We start from the raw sequence: 14,545 nt of genomic DNA on the forward strand, positions 1-14,545 counted from the left end.
CTTTTTACTTTTATTAATACCTCTTAAAATATTAGCATTTTTATGGACTTCCTAGTATTTCATTTGTATGGATATACCATATTTATTGAAACAGTCAGATTAACAAACATATAGGTTACTTTCTGTTTGGGGTTATTATAGAACAATGCTTTACTGAAAGCACCTTTGCTCACTTAGACAAGTGTGCTGGCAGAATAAATTCCTAGAAGTAGAGCTGCTAGTTCCAAGGTTATGGTCATTTCTAATTTTGTTAAGTATTACCAAATCAGCCAAGTTATTTAAGTGAGACTTGATTTCTTCATGTCTGTAAATAGTGACCAACAACGACTTTCTCAAAGGTTTCCTATAAGGATCAAGTGAGATTAAGGCATGTTAAAAGCCTACTACATAGCAAGTAGGTTGTCAATGAATGTCAGCTTGCAACTTTACTTTTACTTAGACAACTATTTATGAATATTAGGGTGATTATAGCTGTGGCCCTGGGCTCAGCAAACACAAAAATTCACAGAAAACATTGTAGTATCATATCCATTTTAAACCCCATTGTTGGACATAACCAATGAAATCTCTGGAAGTCAGAGTATTTTTGAGAGGACACAATTTGACATTAAATACCGCTTTCCTGGCCTGAAGTTGATTTTTGATAGTTGCCTATTTAAAAAATATATGTATATATATTCCTGATGATAAAAACAAGATTTACTGTGCTAATATATCCATCAAGATGTGTCTTCCAGTCATGGCTTTTGTACTTGAGTGAAAATCTTGCTGCTCATTTTAAGTCATTCATTTATTAATAAAGCCCATACATCCAACTCTGAAGAAAAACCTTTTGATAAGAAAATGGAAAATTTTAGACCTCTCGTTTCCATTTCGAGAAACCTGTTGTGTCTCCCCCAAACCTCTGGGGCCCTGAGACGTTTTTAAATTTATCAACAGCCCATAAGGAGGTTAATGGGGCGCCTCAGAACGAAATTCCCAAGCGTCCGGCCCAGAAGCCCCAGCCGGGACCACAGCCCGCGGTCAACTGCAGGCTGGAGGCAGATTCTCCTCGGAGGGCCAGTCGGACTAGGAAGCCATTGCTCCACTCCGTGCCGGCTGTTTATTGAACACTCACTTCACTCAGCCCAGAGCTCGACCGGCCCCACAGCCATCCCGACGCGGGACAAAGATCCCGTCGGTGACTCGTGCCCGCCGGGGGACGCAGAGCTCTGGTCGCACCCCCGTGCATCTCGCACGAAACTTCAGCCGCGGTGGACGGCCGGAGGCGGTCGGGACTCGGCTCCCCGAGCAGGCGTTCCCTCAAAGCGTGTCCCCAGTCCCCTTCACCGTCCCCACGGGCGGCCAGGCGGGGAGCGGCCGGGGTCCGGCCCAGGCCGCGACTCGCGGACGCGGCCCGGAGCGCTGGAACAAAGGGCGCCCGGAGGCGCGGCCCGGGGCGGAGGCTCCGGGCGGGGGCGGAAAGTGGGAGAGGAGGCCGGGCCGGCCGAGGGCACCGGGCGCGCTTCCGCCGGCCGCGCCGCGCACGCCGCGGTAAATGGGAGGCTCGGCCGGCGGGGGCGGGGGCCGCGCAGCCGGGGAGTTTCAGGAACTGGAGGAGCGGGCGGCGGCTGGAGTCGCCCAGAGCCGAGACTCGGGGCCGAGGCGGAGCCGCCGCCGCCGCCGCGCCGGGGCCCAGCTGTAGCCGCCGCTGCCTTCGCCCTCGTCCGGCCGACTCGGGCCGACAGACGCGGCGCGGGAGAGGAGCCGGCCGTCCCGGGCCAGGGATCCGCCCGCCATGGCCACCAAGGTGAGGGGCGCGCGGCCCAGGCCCGGCCGGCCGCTCGGCCCAGCAGCGGCGCGGGAGGGTCGGGCCCGGGGGCACGGGCGGCGGCGCCGCCGGGGAGGCCGAGAGGTCGCGCCGGGGCCCACCCGGCCCCCGCAGGGCTCGGGTTACGCGGAGCGGGCGGGTGGCCGGGGCTCGGGCGCTCGGGGCCTCGGCTGGCGGCGCGGGAGGGTGTCGGGGCGGGACCCCGGCCGCTTGCGGCTCCGTCTGCAAAGTTTGCGCCTGAGCGTGGGCCGCGGCCGCCGGGAGAGAGAGAAGTTCCCGCAGCCCCGGCGCCCGCTCCGAGGAGCCGCCTGACAGCTGGGAGCCCCGACTCTTTCCCGAGTGGAGTCCACTCCTCACCTCCCCGCGCGTCCGGCCGCCGCGGGAGCAGCGTCCCCTCCTTCCGCAGAGGGTGGGACCCCGGCTCCACGGGCCGCTTTCGGGGGCCCGACCCCCGCCGGGGAGGACTGAGAATTTAAAATCCAGGCCGGTGAACGAGGGTTCCCGGGGAGGGAAAACGACAGTGGAACGCCCCGCTCCTCCACTTCCCTCAGTTTTCCTGTTTTTTTTCTTTTGTTTTGCTACCTTTTTGGTTTGAATGTTATTTCTAGCATGAATAAAATGCAAAGAGGGAAATGACTCTGCTTTCAATTACGTGTCTGCTTAAAAAAAGGGCCAGGCCCGAATTACGTGGTGGAACTTTGACTTGCGCTTGGTAATTGGCCAGGAGTGCAGATTTGCTTATTTTACGGTATTGTCGGTGGAATTAGCGGTCACCCGTTGCTACCTGAGTCTGCAGGAGCCTCCATCTCCCGCTCCCTGGGCTGGGGCGTTTTCTTTAGTTCTAGATGTCACCTAGTAATGGGAAAGCCACGCTCCCCTCCACGAGCCAGTGATGGGGTTTGAGTTGACTTTTTTATTTGATTGATTTTTGCAAATAGTTTTAGTAGTGTCCCCTTTATAAACATCAGCACCCTCTACCATATTTACTTTTGAAACCTCGAAGCTTCTCTTGGGTTGGTGAAAACCTTAGATTGTTGTTGGGTTTTTGTTTTTGGTAGAGAGAGAACTTTGAAAGCTGATAAATTTCAAATCCCTTTGAAAGATCAGATTGATATTTCAGTCCGTGGAATTTTGTTCTGTATCTGCCTAGGTGTAGTGTTTATTTTTTTTTAAGTGGAGATTCTTAAGGGAACCTGTTGCCTGCTGTTACTGAAATAATTACCTTCTTGTTAATACGTTATTGGCTACGCTCTTCCTTGGTTTTATTAGGTGTGATAGAACTTGCTACCTTTTTAACGTATATCATTTTGTGTTGATATTTTTAAAAACAAAACTTAAGTCAGGGATTTCTAAGGAAATTTGATTTTGAGGTTTGTTGCCAAACATTCCAGAAATTACCAGTTACACATCCTATTTTATACTCATCTTGCAACCTTAAAAGCTGTTTGTGGTCGATACCTATTCAGAGGTGGTCAGTGTTTTGGTATTTTGCACCGTGATCTACTGATGCATGTTAGATAGACTGTCCTTTAAGTGGGACCCAGCTTAGCAACTAGTGCTGGTATATGTAATGAAAATTTTATCTGATACTTAAACCTGAACTTAGTTTTTCTATAAAATTAGAAAGGAGAATAGTTCTTGTACTAAACTTGAATTGCATCTGTCCTCACTAAGCACAAGCCTTAAAGCATGTGTAAGCACTTCCTACTTTTTTTTTTTTTTTTTTTTGCGGTACGCGGGCCTCTCACTGTTGTGGCCTCTCCCGTTGCGGAGCACAGGCTCCGGACGCGCAGGATCAGCAGTCATGGCTCACGGGCCAAGCCGCTCCGCGGCATGTGGGATCTTCCCGGACCGGGGCACGAACCCGTGTCCCCTGAATCGGCAGGCGGACTCTCAACCACTGCGCCACCAGGGAAGCCCGCACTTCCTACTTTATTGTCTACTCCTCCGAAGGCAAATTCCAGTAATTCTGAGTCTTGGTTTCTTTCACCTTTATAATCACTATTCCACACGGTACTCCTTTCCATATTTACACTGTGCCAAACCACTTCTGGTTTAAAAAAAAGGAAGAGCAGAGAAGCACTTATATAGGAACCTTCTCAGTTCTCTGGTTTTCCTACTTCCTGATGATTCTTACATCAAACCAAAGTCTCATTTTTTAATTGTTCCCAGAGAGTAAATTTGTCCTTATTTTGTTACACACACACCCCCCACTTCCCATCCCTGCCCTTACCAACATCTGAGTAGTTTGGGGTTTTTTCTTTAATTTAATCGGGTAGGTACTTTTTAGTAAGAGAGAATATACATATAGTAAGTAATACCATCTAACTTTTTTTTAAATTGAAGACTCATATGGCACTCAGGCTCCTGCTACAAGCATTAAGTGATAAGAAATAAATATAATATCTGGATATTTTAGGTAGTGTTGGGTTTCCCTTTGAGTTAACCAGAAAATACCTTCAGTTCTCTTCAGATATAATTTTCTTATATATTGCTCTTACATATTTTCTTGAAGATGCAGTTATCTTTGAACTATCATCCTTTTTAAAAAACTGCACTGGTATATTCACAGTAGAAAGAAATTATCTTTTAGAAGAAAAATGAATTAGGTAGTTCTTCACTGCCAAAGAAAGTTAATCAGTAACTGCACATTTTAAAGAAATTATCTGTTCTTTGTTTTTAATCATTACTCAGGAGAATGCTGAATTCGCTTTGAGTCCCAGTCTTGTCTCATTTAGTAAATACAACAAAAGGCTAATATGAGTGTGTAGCTTTGACTTCAAAAAGGAACTACAGGTTATATTTTTTACACAGTCATATGGTGCACTTAGGAATAAATTATTTATTTATTTATTAAGTCTTGGGAAAGGAATTCTTTTTTGGGGGGGCTAGATATAGCAAAAGGGACATGAAGGAACTAGTTAATGAAGTTAATCCATAGCTATATAATTTAGCTGTAATTTCCATGTCACCGTTAACCTTTGGTAACTAATTTAAATCCTTTTGTGCTTAGGTAGTCACTTTTAGGAGTAATCATTAGAACCAGATTCTAGGAGTCCCTGATGCTTTTTTTTTTTTTTTAACTTTTCTTTCCATCTCCAATATCTAAAGTTGTATATTTGTGTTATAGTGCTTGGTTGAATGAAGTGAGTGTGGAATGTTGAAATTAGCGGTAGGAAAAGAGTGAATTGCTCAGGAGTGTTCCATGATATACATTAGCGAGAAGAGTTTAGAAAGCATACTTTGTAGTCTTTCCTGAGCAAAAACCTCTTTTTTGAAGAGGTTTATTGAAGAAAAGAGTAGAAATATCTTTCTAAAGCGTCTTAAAGATTAAGTTGTTTTTGATAGTTTTTTTTAACAGTGTGGAAAATGGTAACATTCAGTTTAGCATAACAGTAATATTTTTAAGTGTCTTCATAAATAGAATATCTAGACAGTATTTCTGTAGTCACAGAAAAATTCTATGACAGTAGGAACGTCAACCGATTTCTTATTAAAGAAGGAGTAGATGAGAAAGCATAAAAATTTTGCGAAGTTTTCTACTATACCCTGCTTCTGTGTTGACCATCTGAAAATTAGTTTTTTACTCTGATTGCCCACCAAAAACTTTGTAACTTTGCATATGCTGTTCCTCTTTTCTGGAATGCTGTTCTCTGGCCTTTTCCCCTACATACCTTCTTTTACACATTATGTCTCAGCTCAAAGCATTACTTCCTACAGAAAGCTTTCTGATCTCCCCGACCCCTGTTACAGGGTCACATCATACGTGCAGACTGCCGTTTCACATGTGTTTCTCTGCCCAGTGGCTGTCTCCTTTAGGGTGCTGTCAGCCCCAGGAGGATGGACTGTGTGTTTGCTCCTCTGTGTATCTTCTGTGACAGGCACAGACCAGGCTCTTGATAAACTGTTATTCCATGAATGAATGTTGAATTTTCTTGTCCCTATTCCTCCCTCTCCAGTTTGAAAAAGCAAAAAGATTTTCCATTGAGATAGGTGGCTGTTAAAACTATTTAGCTCCACCTGTAAGCTTGTTTCTTTTAATTGTGCATTTTAGTAAAAATTTTTTAAAAGTGTGCATGCACAATGGAAAATAGACATCTACAGCTCAGTTATTGGCAATGTTTTTTAAATAAATCAGTTTTACTAATTATTACTTGAGAAATTGGTTATGTTTTAAAGTAATTGGAAAAAACTTCATGCTTCTGAGATTTTAAAAAGAGTTATCTTTGGGCTTCCCTGGTGGCGCAGTGGTTGAGAATCTGCCTGCCAATGCAGGAGACATGGGTTCAAGCCCTGGTCTGGGAAGATCCCACATGCTGCGGAGCAGCTGGGCCCGTGAGCCACAACTACTGAGCCTGTGCGTCTGGAGCCTGTGCTCCGCAACGAGAGGCCACAACAGTGAGAGGCCCGCGCACTGCGATGAAGAGTGGCCCCTGCTTGCCACAAGTAGAGAAAGCCCTCTCACAGAAACGAAGACCCAACACAGCCAAAAATAAATAAATAAATTTTAAATAAATAAATAAAATAAAAAGAGTTATCTTTAACCCATGAATTGTTAGAAATGTGTTTAATTTCCAAAAGTATAGGGTTTTTCTATTTATCTTTTTGTTAATGATTTCAAACTTAATTTCATCATGATCAGGGAGTCTGATTGTTACTAATAACCATACCTGAAAATTTGTTGAGGCTAACTTTGTACCCAGTATATAGTCAGTTTTTATAAATGTTCCACCTGTGCATAAAAAGAATATATATATTCCCTGATCAATGTACGTATATTTTCTGTATATGTCCATATAAACTTATTAACTATGCTGTTCCCATCTGTATCCTTACTAATTCTACTTGATCTGTTGTATCTTAATGTCTTTTGGTCTACTTGACAGAGATGTTAAAATGGTGAATTTAAAAAATCTCTCTAAGGTTAGGATTAGTATTATCTTCCAGGTGAACTGAACTTTTTATCATTATGAAATGACCCTCTTTATAGTGCATTTTTTCTTAAAGACGGTTTTGTCTAAAAGTTAATGTGGTTTCACTAGCTTTCTTTTGGTAAATATTTTCCTGGTATATAAAAGCCTGTAACTGAATTTTACCTTTTCGTCTTGTTTGGCAGTCTTTGTGGCTAGAGGGTTTTGTTTGCTTTATTTGTGTTTATTGATGTGTTTGGATTTCTGGCTACCATCTTATAGATTCACTGAGGATTCCCGCCCCTCAACTTTTTAGAAGGTTTAGTTCCTTACAGGCATACCTCGGAGATGTGGGTTGGTTCCAGACTACTGCAGTAAAACAAATCACACGGACTTTTTGCCCCCCAGTGCGTTTGAAAGTGATGTTTACACTATATGGTAGTCTGTTAAGTGTGCAATAGCATTATGTCTATAAAACAATGTATATACCTTGATTAAATAGTACTTTATTGCTAAAAATGTTAAGAGTCCCAGTAGTAACACCAAAGTTCGCTGGTCACCGTAACACATATAATAATAACGAAAAAGTTTGTAGTATTGGGAGAATTACCAAAAAGTGACAGAGACACGAAGTGAGCAGGTACTGTTGGAAAAATGGTGTGTCAGTGGACTTGCTCTGCTCAGGGTTGCCACAGACCTTCAGTTTGTAAACACTGCAATGTCTGCAAAGTGCAATAATGCAAAGCAAATAAAAGGAGGTGTGCCTGCATGTCACTTTTTTCAACTGGTTGTCGTAAGCGTATATGTTACTATTTGTACGTTAAAGTCCAAAAGTCCTCACTATCATTACCCTCCTCCTGGATTACAGGGACTTGAAGAAGCTCGGCTCCAGTCATCTCTCCCAACACAGTTACTTGCCCAGGATTTTCATTCTGTCTTTTCTACCACAAATTAGACATTATTTTTGTTTTTTATACAGTTAATGTTTACTTAGATTTAATCAACTTTTACCATATCTTTGCTTCCTATTCCTTTTTACATTTCAGTTCTTTCCGGGATAATTTTTCTTTTGCCTGAAATGAATTCTTTGGAATTTCCATTAAGGAGAGTTTTTTGTTGGTAAATCTCTTATGTGTGAAAATGTGTTTTGCCCTGTGCTTGAAAGATAGTTTTCTAGGTATGGAGTTCTGTTATTTCCCCTGTTTCCTACCGTCTTTCAGGGTTACTGCTCAGAAGTCAGCCATCTAATATTGTTCCTGAATAGTCTGACACTTCCCTCTGCCTGTTTTTAAGACCTTCCCCACGTCTTTAGTATCTTACAGTTTCACCTTAGTGTGTTCATGTGTGGATTTTATTTATATAGCCTGGGATTTATGGGCAGCTTGGATCTTAGGATGGATGTTTCAGTACTTCTGCACCAGTGCAGTTCCGTAAAATAAACTTCCTGTGATAATGGAAATAATCCTACATCTGTGCAGTCCCGTGTGGCAGCCACCTGCCACGCATGGCTAAGGAAAACTTGCAGTGTGGTTAGTGTGACTGAGGAACTGTGCTTTTCATTTTAGTTTAAATAGTCACACGTGGCTACTGGCTATCATAGTGGGGAGTGCAGTTGTAGAAAATTCCCAGTGATTGTATTTCACGAATATTGCCTCTTCCCTGTTCTGTCTTTCTGGAACCCTAATTAGCATGAAAAGGTCCAACAGACATCTAACTTCCTAACTTTCAACTGCCGTGTTTTCTTTGTGCTGCATTCTAGATAATTTCTTTGACTCCTACCTTCAGTTTACTATTCTTTCTTTAGTTGGGCCTAATCTGTTCTTTGATCCATTTAATTTTCAATCATATTCTATTTTTAGAAATTGTTATTTGGTTTTGTTTCAAATCTGCTTGATCATTCTTTATCTTCTCTAATTGCTCATATCTTTAAGCTTCTTTTAAGCATATTAAACATTGATTGTTTGTGTCTGTTAGTTCTAATGTCTGAGGTCTAGTTCAGCAGTTGTCTCCACTCATTCTCACTCATGGTGCCTTGTTTTCTTGTGCGTTTTGTGATTTTATTTTCTTCTGTGAGTTGCTCATTTTCCTTGGAACTTCATCTAAGGGTTTTGATCCCTAAACTGAGTTATATTCGTCCACAGAGAATTTGTCCTTGCTTATGCCAGTCTCTTGGGGACACTACATCCTTGGGATCACTGTAACTTTGATTCCTGGCTTAATGTTTTTCCATCCATACTCTATAGCATAAATATGGACCTCGGATCTCAGGGGAAATCTCCCTTATTCCCCTACTCTGGGTCAAAGATGAGACAGGTTTCCTTGCTGTTCCCTTCTGTACAATGGGTTCTTTTTCCTTATGTTGAGGTCCTTTTGGGGTCCAGCTTCGAGCTTAATACGGGAGTGTTCGTCTGTCACCTCCCGCCTTCCCCAGGGCAGCCTGCAGAGCAGGACCCAAACTCAGGCTCTCCGGGGCATAGAGGAGACTCCTGGGGTGGAATCCTGTCTGAGAACATTTTCCTTCCAGGGTTTCTGCTCTCATATCCTCTGACCTCTCTAGATCCTTTCCTTTTGTGCTGACTCAGCAGTGTGTGTTAAAAGGTGTTTGTGTGCTTGGGTGTGTCTTTGTTTTTAATATTTTATTCAGCACTTCAGTGTTTCAGTCTGGTGGTGGTTCATGGTATCAGCCTACCATGCGTGCTGGAACAAAATCCCAGTCAGAGCATCTTTATAACAGACTGTAAAGTGAAGGAATGGAATATCTGCACACAAAGTGTTAATCTGTTTTTTGGAGGGAAAAAGGTGGAAAAGCAAAGTTGTTAAGCATTTTAGTTGAAACCAAACCTTAAGCCATCAAAATAACCGGCTGGGCATTTCAGTTTCCAATTGGTATTTTTATTTTTGCTCCCCCTTTGATTATCAGAAACACATGATCGATTTAGCCCATCTTATTCATTTTTAGGTGTTGTAAAGACAGTGCTTGAGGATGTTATTCAGTATGACTCAATTTTTCTAAGCTATTTTTAGTATCTGAAAACTGAGTCATAGAGTAAGTAGTATTACCTGCAGAGGCAGGATTCAGAAGTCACCCGTTTGTGTCACGGGGGACATATAAGTCAAAGGGACATGTGACTTTAGACATTAGTTAACTAGGCGAAAAATGGACTTTGTTCTGGGAACCGTTACCCATCATCATTCACTGACTGCTTCATTTGAGTATCGAATGAGCTCAGTGCCGGGTCTTCTGCTCTACGATGGGGTGTCAGTCTGAAAGGCCTGTCCTTACCCTGAAGCTCTATTGTTCTAGCGGAGGGTAGGCCTGCTGCAGGGCGCAGGGGCCTCCTGCTGCAGCTTCTCAAGCCAGCAAGGCTTTCTAAGGAGCTGAGTCTTGAAATGTATATTTTTTTCTTTAATTTGTTGAGTGAATTTTAACCCTTATCTGATCACATCAGTCATTTAAAAAATACTTAAATAGTACATCTTAACAGTCTGCAAGTCCAGACTTTGTCTTGTAGGATCCCAGATAATCAGTTTGGCAGACAGTTTTAGCGGTTCCTATGTACTTCTCTTACGCTGGATGTAAGGCTAAGATTTGGATCCTTGCCGAAGAGAGTAGACATTCAAAAATTAATGAGCTATTTAAAATGTACCAGTTAAATGCCATTTTTAATGTATATCTAATGCAAATTCACAGAAGAGGACTTAAAAATGTAAATTTGTGTGTTAATAGTAGTTGTCTATCTCACACTTAGGAACTTCTTTTTCATCTTTAAGCCTGTTTTGTATTCTCAAGATTTTGAGTAACGAATATTTATTGCTTTTGTAATAAGGAAGAAAACAAGTTAATTTTTTTTAAAACTTAAAAACTTATTGGGCTTCCCTGGTGGCGCAGTGGTTGAGAGTCCACCTGCCGATGCAGGGGACACGGGTTCGTGCCCCGGTCCGGGAAGATCCCACGTGCCGCGGAGCGGCTGGGCCCGTGAGCCATGGTCGCTGAGCCTGCGCGTCCGGAGCCTGTGCTCCGCAACGGGAGAGGCCACAACAGTGAGAGGCCCGCGTACCGCAAAAAAAAAAAAAAAATTATTGTCATTAGCCAGGCCTCTCAAGCAGACTCCTAAATTTATCCATCTTCTGTTAATTTCCTTTGAATTATGCTAAGATGAAAAAAAGGTTTTAATTAATGCTTATACATAGTAAGTGGCACTTTAATAGAAAAATGCTAATGCATTCAGTATTACAAAAAGAAACTTAAAATTTATTTTTCTTCCCTCAGCACCATATTTTCTTCTTCCAAAGGAGAAAAAGTATGCTTCTTAAACTTTTAAAAATACCTAAAAACTTACTGAATAACCAGCACTGAACCTGGAGTTCTTGAAAATTGCTCTTTTAAATACATTTATGTTTTACCTGCCTCTCTGCACTCATTCCCTCGGGAGCTCAGAGGACTCCTTTGTGAATCAGCAGCAGTTTCATCACTCTTGTACTTTCCCCACCTTCATAAGATTTTAAAGTCAGGAGTTGAATTTAAGATTTTACAGCCTTTTTGTTGATGTGTCAGGCTTACTTTGTCTCGTGATTGCCATTACCAGCAAGTATATTCAATTTCTTATAACCAAAACTAGGAAATCAATAGGCTTTAGACTACTGAGATCTGTAGTTACATCAGATTGATCCATCTTAATCATTTAAAGCCATGATGATACCAAAAAATATGGAGATTGTTTTTTAAAATTCTAATATTTAAAGCTACTTCTGGTTCTAGTCTTTACTACTATATTTATAGTTTTTTAAAACCCATTCCCCTTTTTGATAAGTAAAAACATCTCATGCTTTTCCTGTAGTTTGTATTTAACAAGTGATAGATGGTTCTCTAAAATTTGAGTACTAAATATTTTCCCCCAAACTCCCCTCTTCTCTGACTCGTTAGGAATCTCTGCTATAAAGAAGATGATGGCAATGGTAATAAGCTTCCATCTAAGAGAGAAATTGGACTCTTACTAAAGTGCATCACTATTTTATGAGTGGTGATCATGTTTCCTGAGTTCAGGCATTAATGGTAGAGCTGAGGTACCCCAGCTGCATCACAGTCCCCCACCTGGAGAGCTCGTTAAATCACAATTGCTGTGCGATTTCTGAGTTTCTAGTTCAGGAGGTGAGCCCGGAACATGCATTTCTGCCAGTTTCAAGGTGATGCTGAGGCTGCTGGTCTAGGGACCACACTTGGAGAACCAATGTTGCAGAAGATTGAAAAAGAAAGTAAGAACCTGGGTTCGGTCCTAGGTTCATCTCTGGAATCTGTGGACTATAAAATGGGTGGGCTCTAACACACTGTGTGCAGTGAATACTTCGTTCTTGCTTAAAGTATTCTAATCTAACTGAGTTCAAGTGATGCCGAAAATTTTAAAAGCTGGTATTCTCAGAAACTGTTAAGCTTCTCATCAGCTTGTGGTTTTCAGTGTTGCATTGATTGGTTATTTGTGTTACGTGCAAAATGGCTTAATCTAGTAGAGTCTGATTATTACGGCGGTGAGGTGACTGTGACTCGTTATTACTTTTCCTGTTGCTTTTTGGTTAGCCAGAAAACATGCCCTACAATTTTGAATATCATTATAGTTCACAGTAATCAGTCCAGACTTAACGTGCTTTGTATCACATGTTCCTAAAGTGGTTGTATAATGAGAACAATTTCTTTTTTTTAAGAAGATATTGGGGGTAGGAGTTTGTTAATTAATTAATTTATTTTTGCTGTGTAGGGTCTTAGTTTCTGTGCGAGGGCTTTCTCTAGTTGTGGCAAGCGGGGGCCACTCTTCATTGCGGTGCGCGGGCCTCTCACTATTGCGGCCTCTCTTGTTGCGGAGCACAGGCTCCAGACGCACAGGCTCAGTAGTTGTGGCTCACGGGCCTAGTTGCTCCGCGACATGTGGGATCCTCCCAGACCAGGGCTCGAACCCGTGTCCCCTGCATTAACAGGCAGATTCTCAACCACTGCGCCACCAGGGAAGCCCATTGAGAACAATTTTAATTCACTAGGGAAGGTTATTATGTAAAAGAATCCTGTTTTTTAATTATTTTGTAACTTAGATAATCTATAATATTTGTGTAAATCCAGTTTTTTATCTTACTTGTGTGGTATGCACTTATACTTAATTTCGATGAATTTAAATTTCACCAGATTAAACTTTCCTGTTTGCCCACTTAGATGCCTCAAAGAAGTAAAATGACAGACGTTTTTAAAGCCAGAGAAAACAATGAATATAGTCCCTAAACTAGAAGAACCTACCTTTGAATAATTAAGTTGATCTAGGACTCATGTATGAAGGCAGGGGTGTGCTTTAGAAAATAGCCTGTATTCATGCAACTTGCCTATGCACTATCAATAAGAATTAATGTATGTCTGTATATGAACAGTGCAGAAAAATAGTTTGAAATCCTTCTTGGCATTTATACCATTCAGAGTCTTTTTGTTGGTCTATAAATGGCATACACTGTTATGGAAGGAATACATTTGATTTTCACATTCTGTCGTTAACATCAGAATATTATTATACATAAATATCAAGGGTTATTTATGGGAAATGTTAAGTATGCTACCAAAAATCAAAAGCATGTTTTTTCATTCAACAGTCTCTCTCCAGAACTTATAAATACTGTAAGTGAACAGAGCATGCATTTTTCTACTCTGAAAGAATTTGTAGTCTAATGGGGGAAACAGGCACTTGAATCTCTTCAATTCAGAGTTCTCGTTGCTGTGGTAGAAGTACATGCGATGTCCAGTGATGGCACAGAATCTAGGGTTGGAAATGAGACCCTTTCGTCTGTTTTGCTGCATTTACTGTCATTGGAAACTTAAGAGTAAAACTGAGTTTATGTCAGTAAAGAGGCCACAGTTTGAAAAACTTATGTAAAAATAAAAACTAGTGAATTACTCTGACATACGTCAGTCATAGTGTAGAAGATCATTTCTCTGCTTGAGATGAGGGAGTAGTATTACATAAGTGAGGGCACATTTAGTTTGAGGTCTTTCAAACAGTTCCTTATCATAGTGACTGCCCTTGCAGGACAGAAAGTACATTTCAGAGAAGGCATACATTTCCAGTATGCCTAGCTGTGATCTAACATTTTATCTGGGACTAGACACTAAGCCACTTTTGGGAACCAGTGAGCAACACGTGCCATGCAGGTAATGTTTCTATGACGTGGCTCCTTCTAAATCCCTGTGGCCTTGGACACAGCATCTGTGAATGGTTACAATGGATCTGCTCCTTTCGATTTCCCCGTTAGCAGTTCAGTTAAAGCATTTGGAGTGTTTCATGTGCCTGGCTTGCAACACCTAGAGTTTATTCTAGATTAGAGATTCCCAGCTGGTGAGTTTTCAGGGGATCTTTAAATCTAAATGAGCAAACATTGTTACAGACTGTTTATCTTCCTCACATTTGCAATACTGTTCTTAAAATATATGTAGATTTTGTTAGTAATAAAATACAGATACATTTCAAAATGCTAATGACGTCATAGTACCTCTTTGGCATTAAGTATTTCTCAATAAATTGTACTTTTATATGTTTACTGTTGTTTGTGGGGCGACATATGTATGTATGTAATGAATTGATCTTGAGGTTGTTGGCATTCTGTGATTGAAGTTAGCTATTACATAAAAGCTATTACATTTCCGTTATTGCTGTTTGATTTGCCTTGAATTTTACATTTGGAAAAGAAATTTTGTCATGTCTTCTATTAGAGATGCAATGAATGAAAAAATTAGTTCTATGTGATTATTAAGTTTATGTATTTCAGTGCAGTAGTGGTGGAATAGCACAGAGAATGGGAG

The 14,545-nt window shown here is 41.6% G+C and overlaps 1 protein-coding gene across 2 annotated transcripts in view; it reads left to right on the forward strand.

Annotated features, from left to right (window-relative positions):
* Positions 1-1,581: 1,581 nt before the first annotated feature.
* The window catches only part of SNX9 (sorting nexin 9), a 92,216-nt gene continuing 79,252 nt past the window's right edge, over positions 1,582-14,545 (forward strand). Inside the window, exon 1 of one of the 2 annotated variants that reach the window (XM_029223705.1) lies at positions 1,582-1,789. In XM_029223705.1, the coding sequence (XP_029079538.1) occupies positions 1,778-1,789 (12 nt within the window). In that variant the 5' untranslated portion in view covers positions 1,582-1,777. The remainder of the gene's footprint in view (positions 1,790-14,545) is intronic. The other variant, XM_029223706.1, reaches the window with a different exon arrangement.

The sequence above is a fragment of the Monodon monoceros genome, unplaced genomic scaffold (genome assembly GCF_005190385.1).
Source record: "Monodon monoceros isolate NGI ecotype Baffin Bay Population unplaced genomic scaffold, NGI_Narwhal_1 Super_Scaffold_15, whole genome shotgun sequence".
Lineage (NCBI taxonomy): Eukaryota > Metazoa > Chordata > Mammalia > Artiodactyla > Monodontidae > Monodon > Monodon monoceros.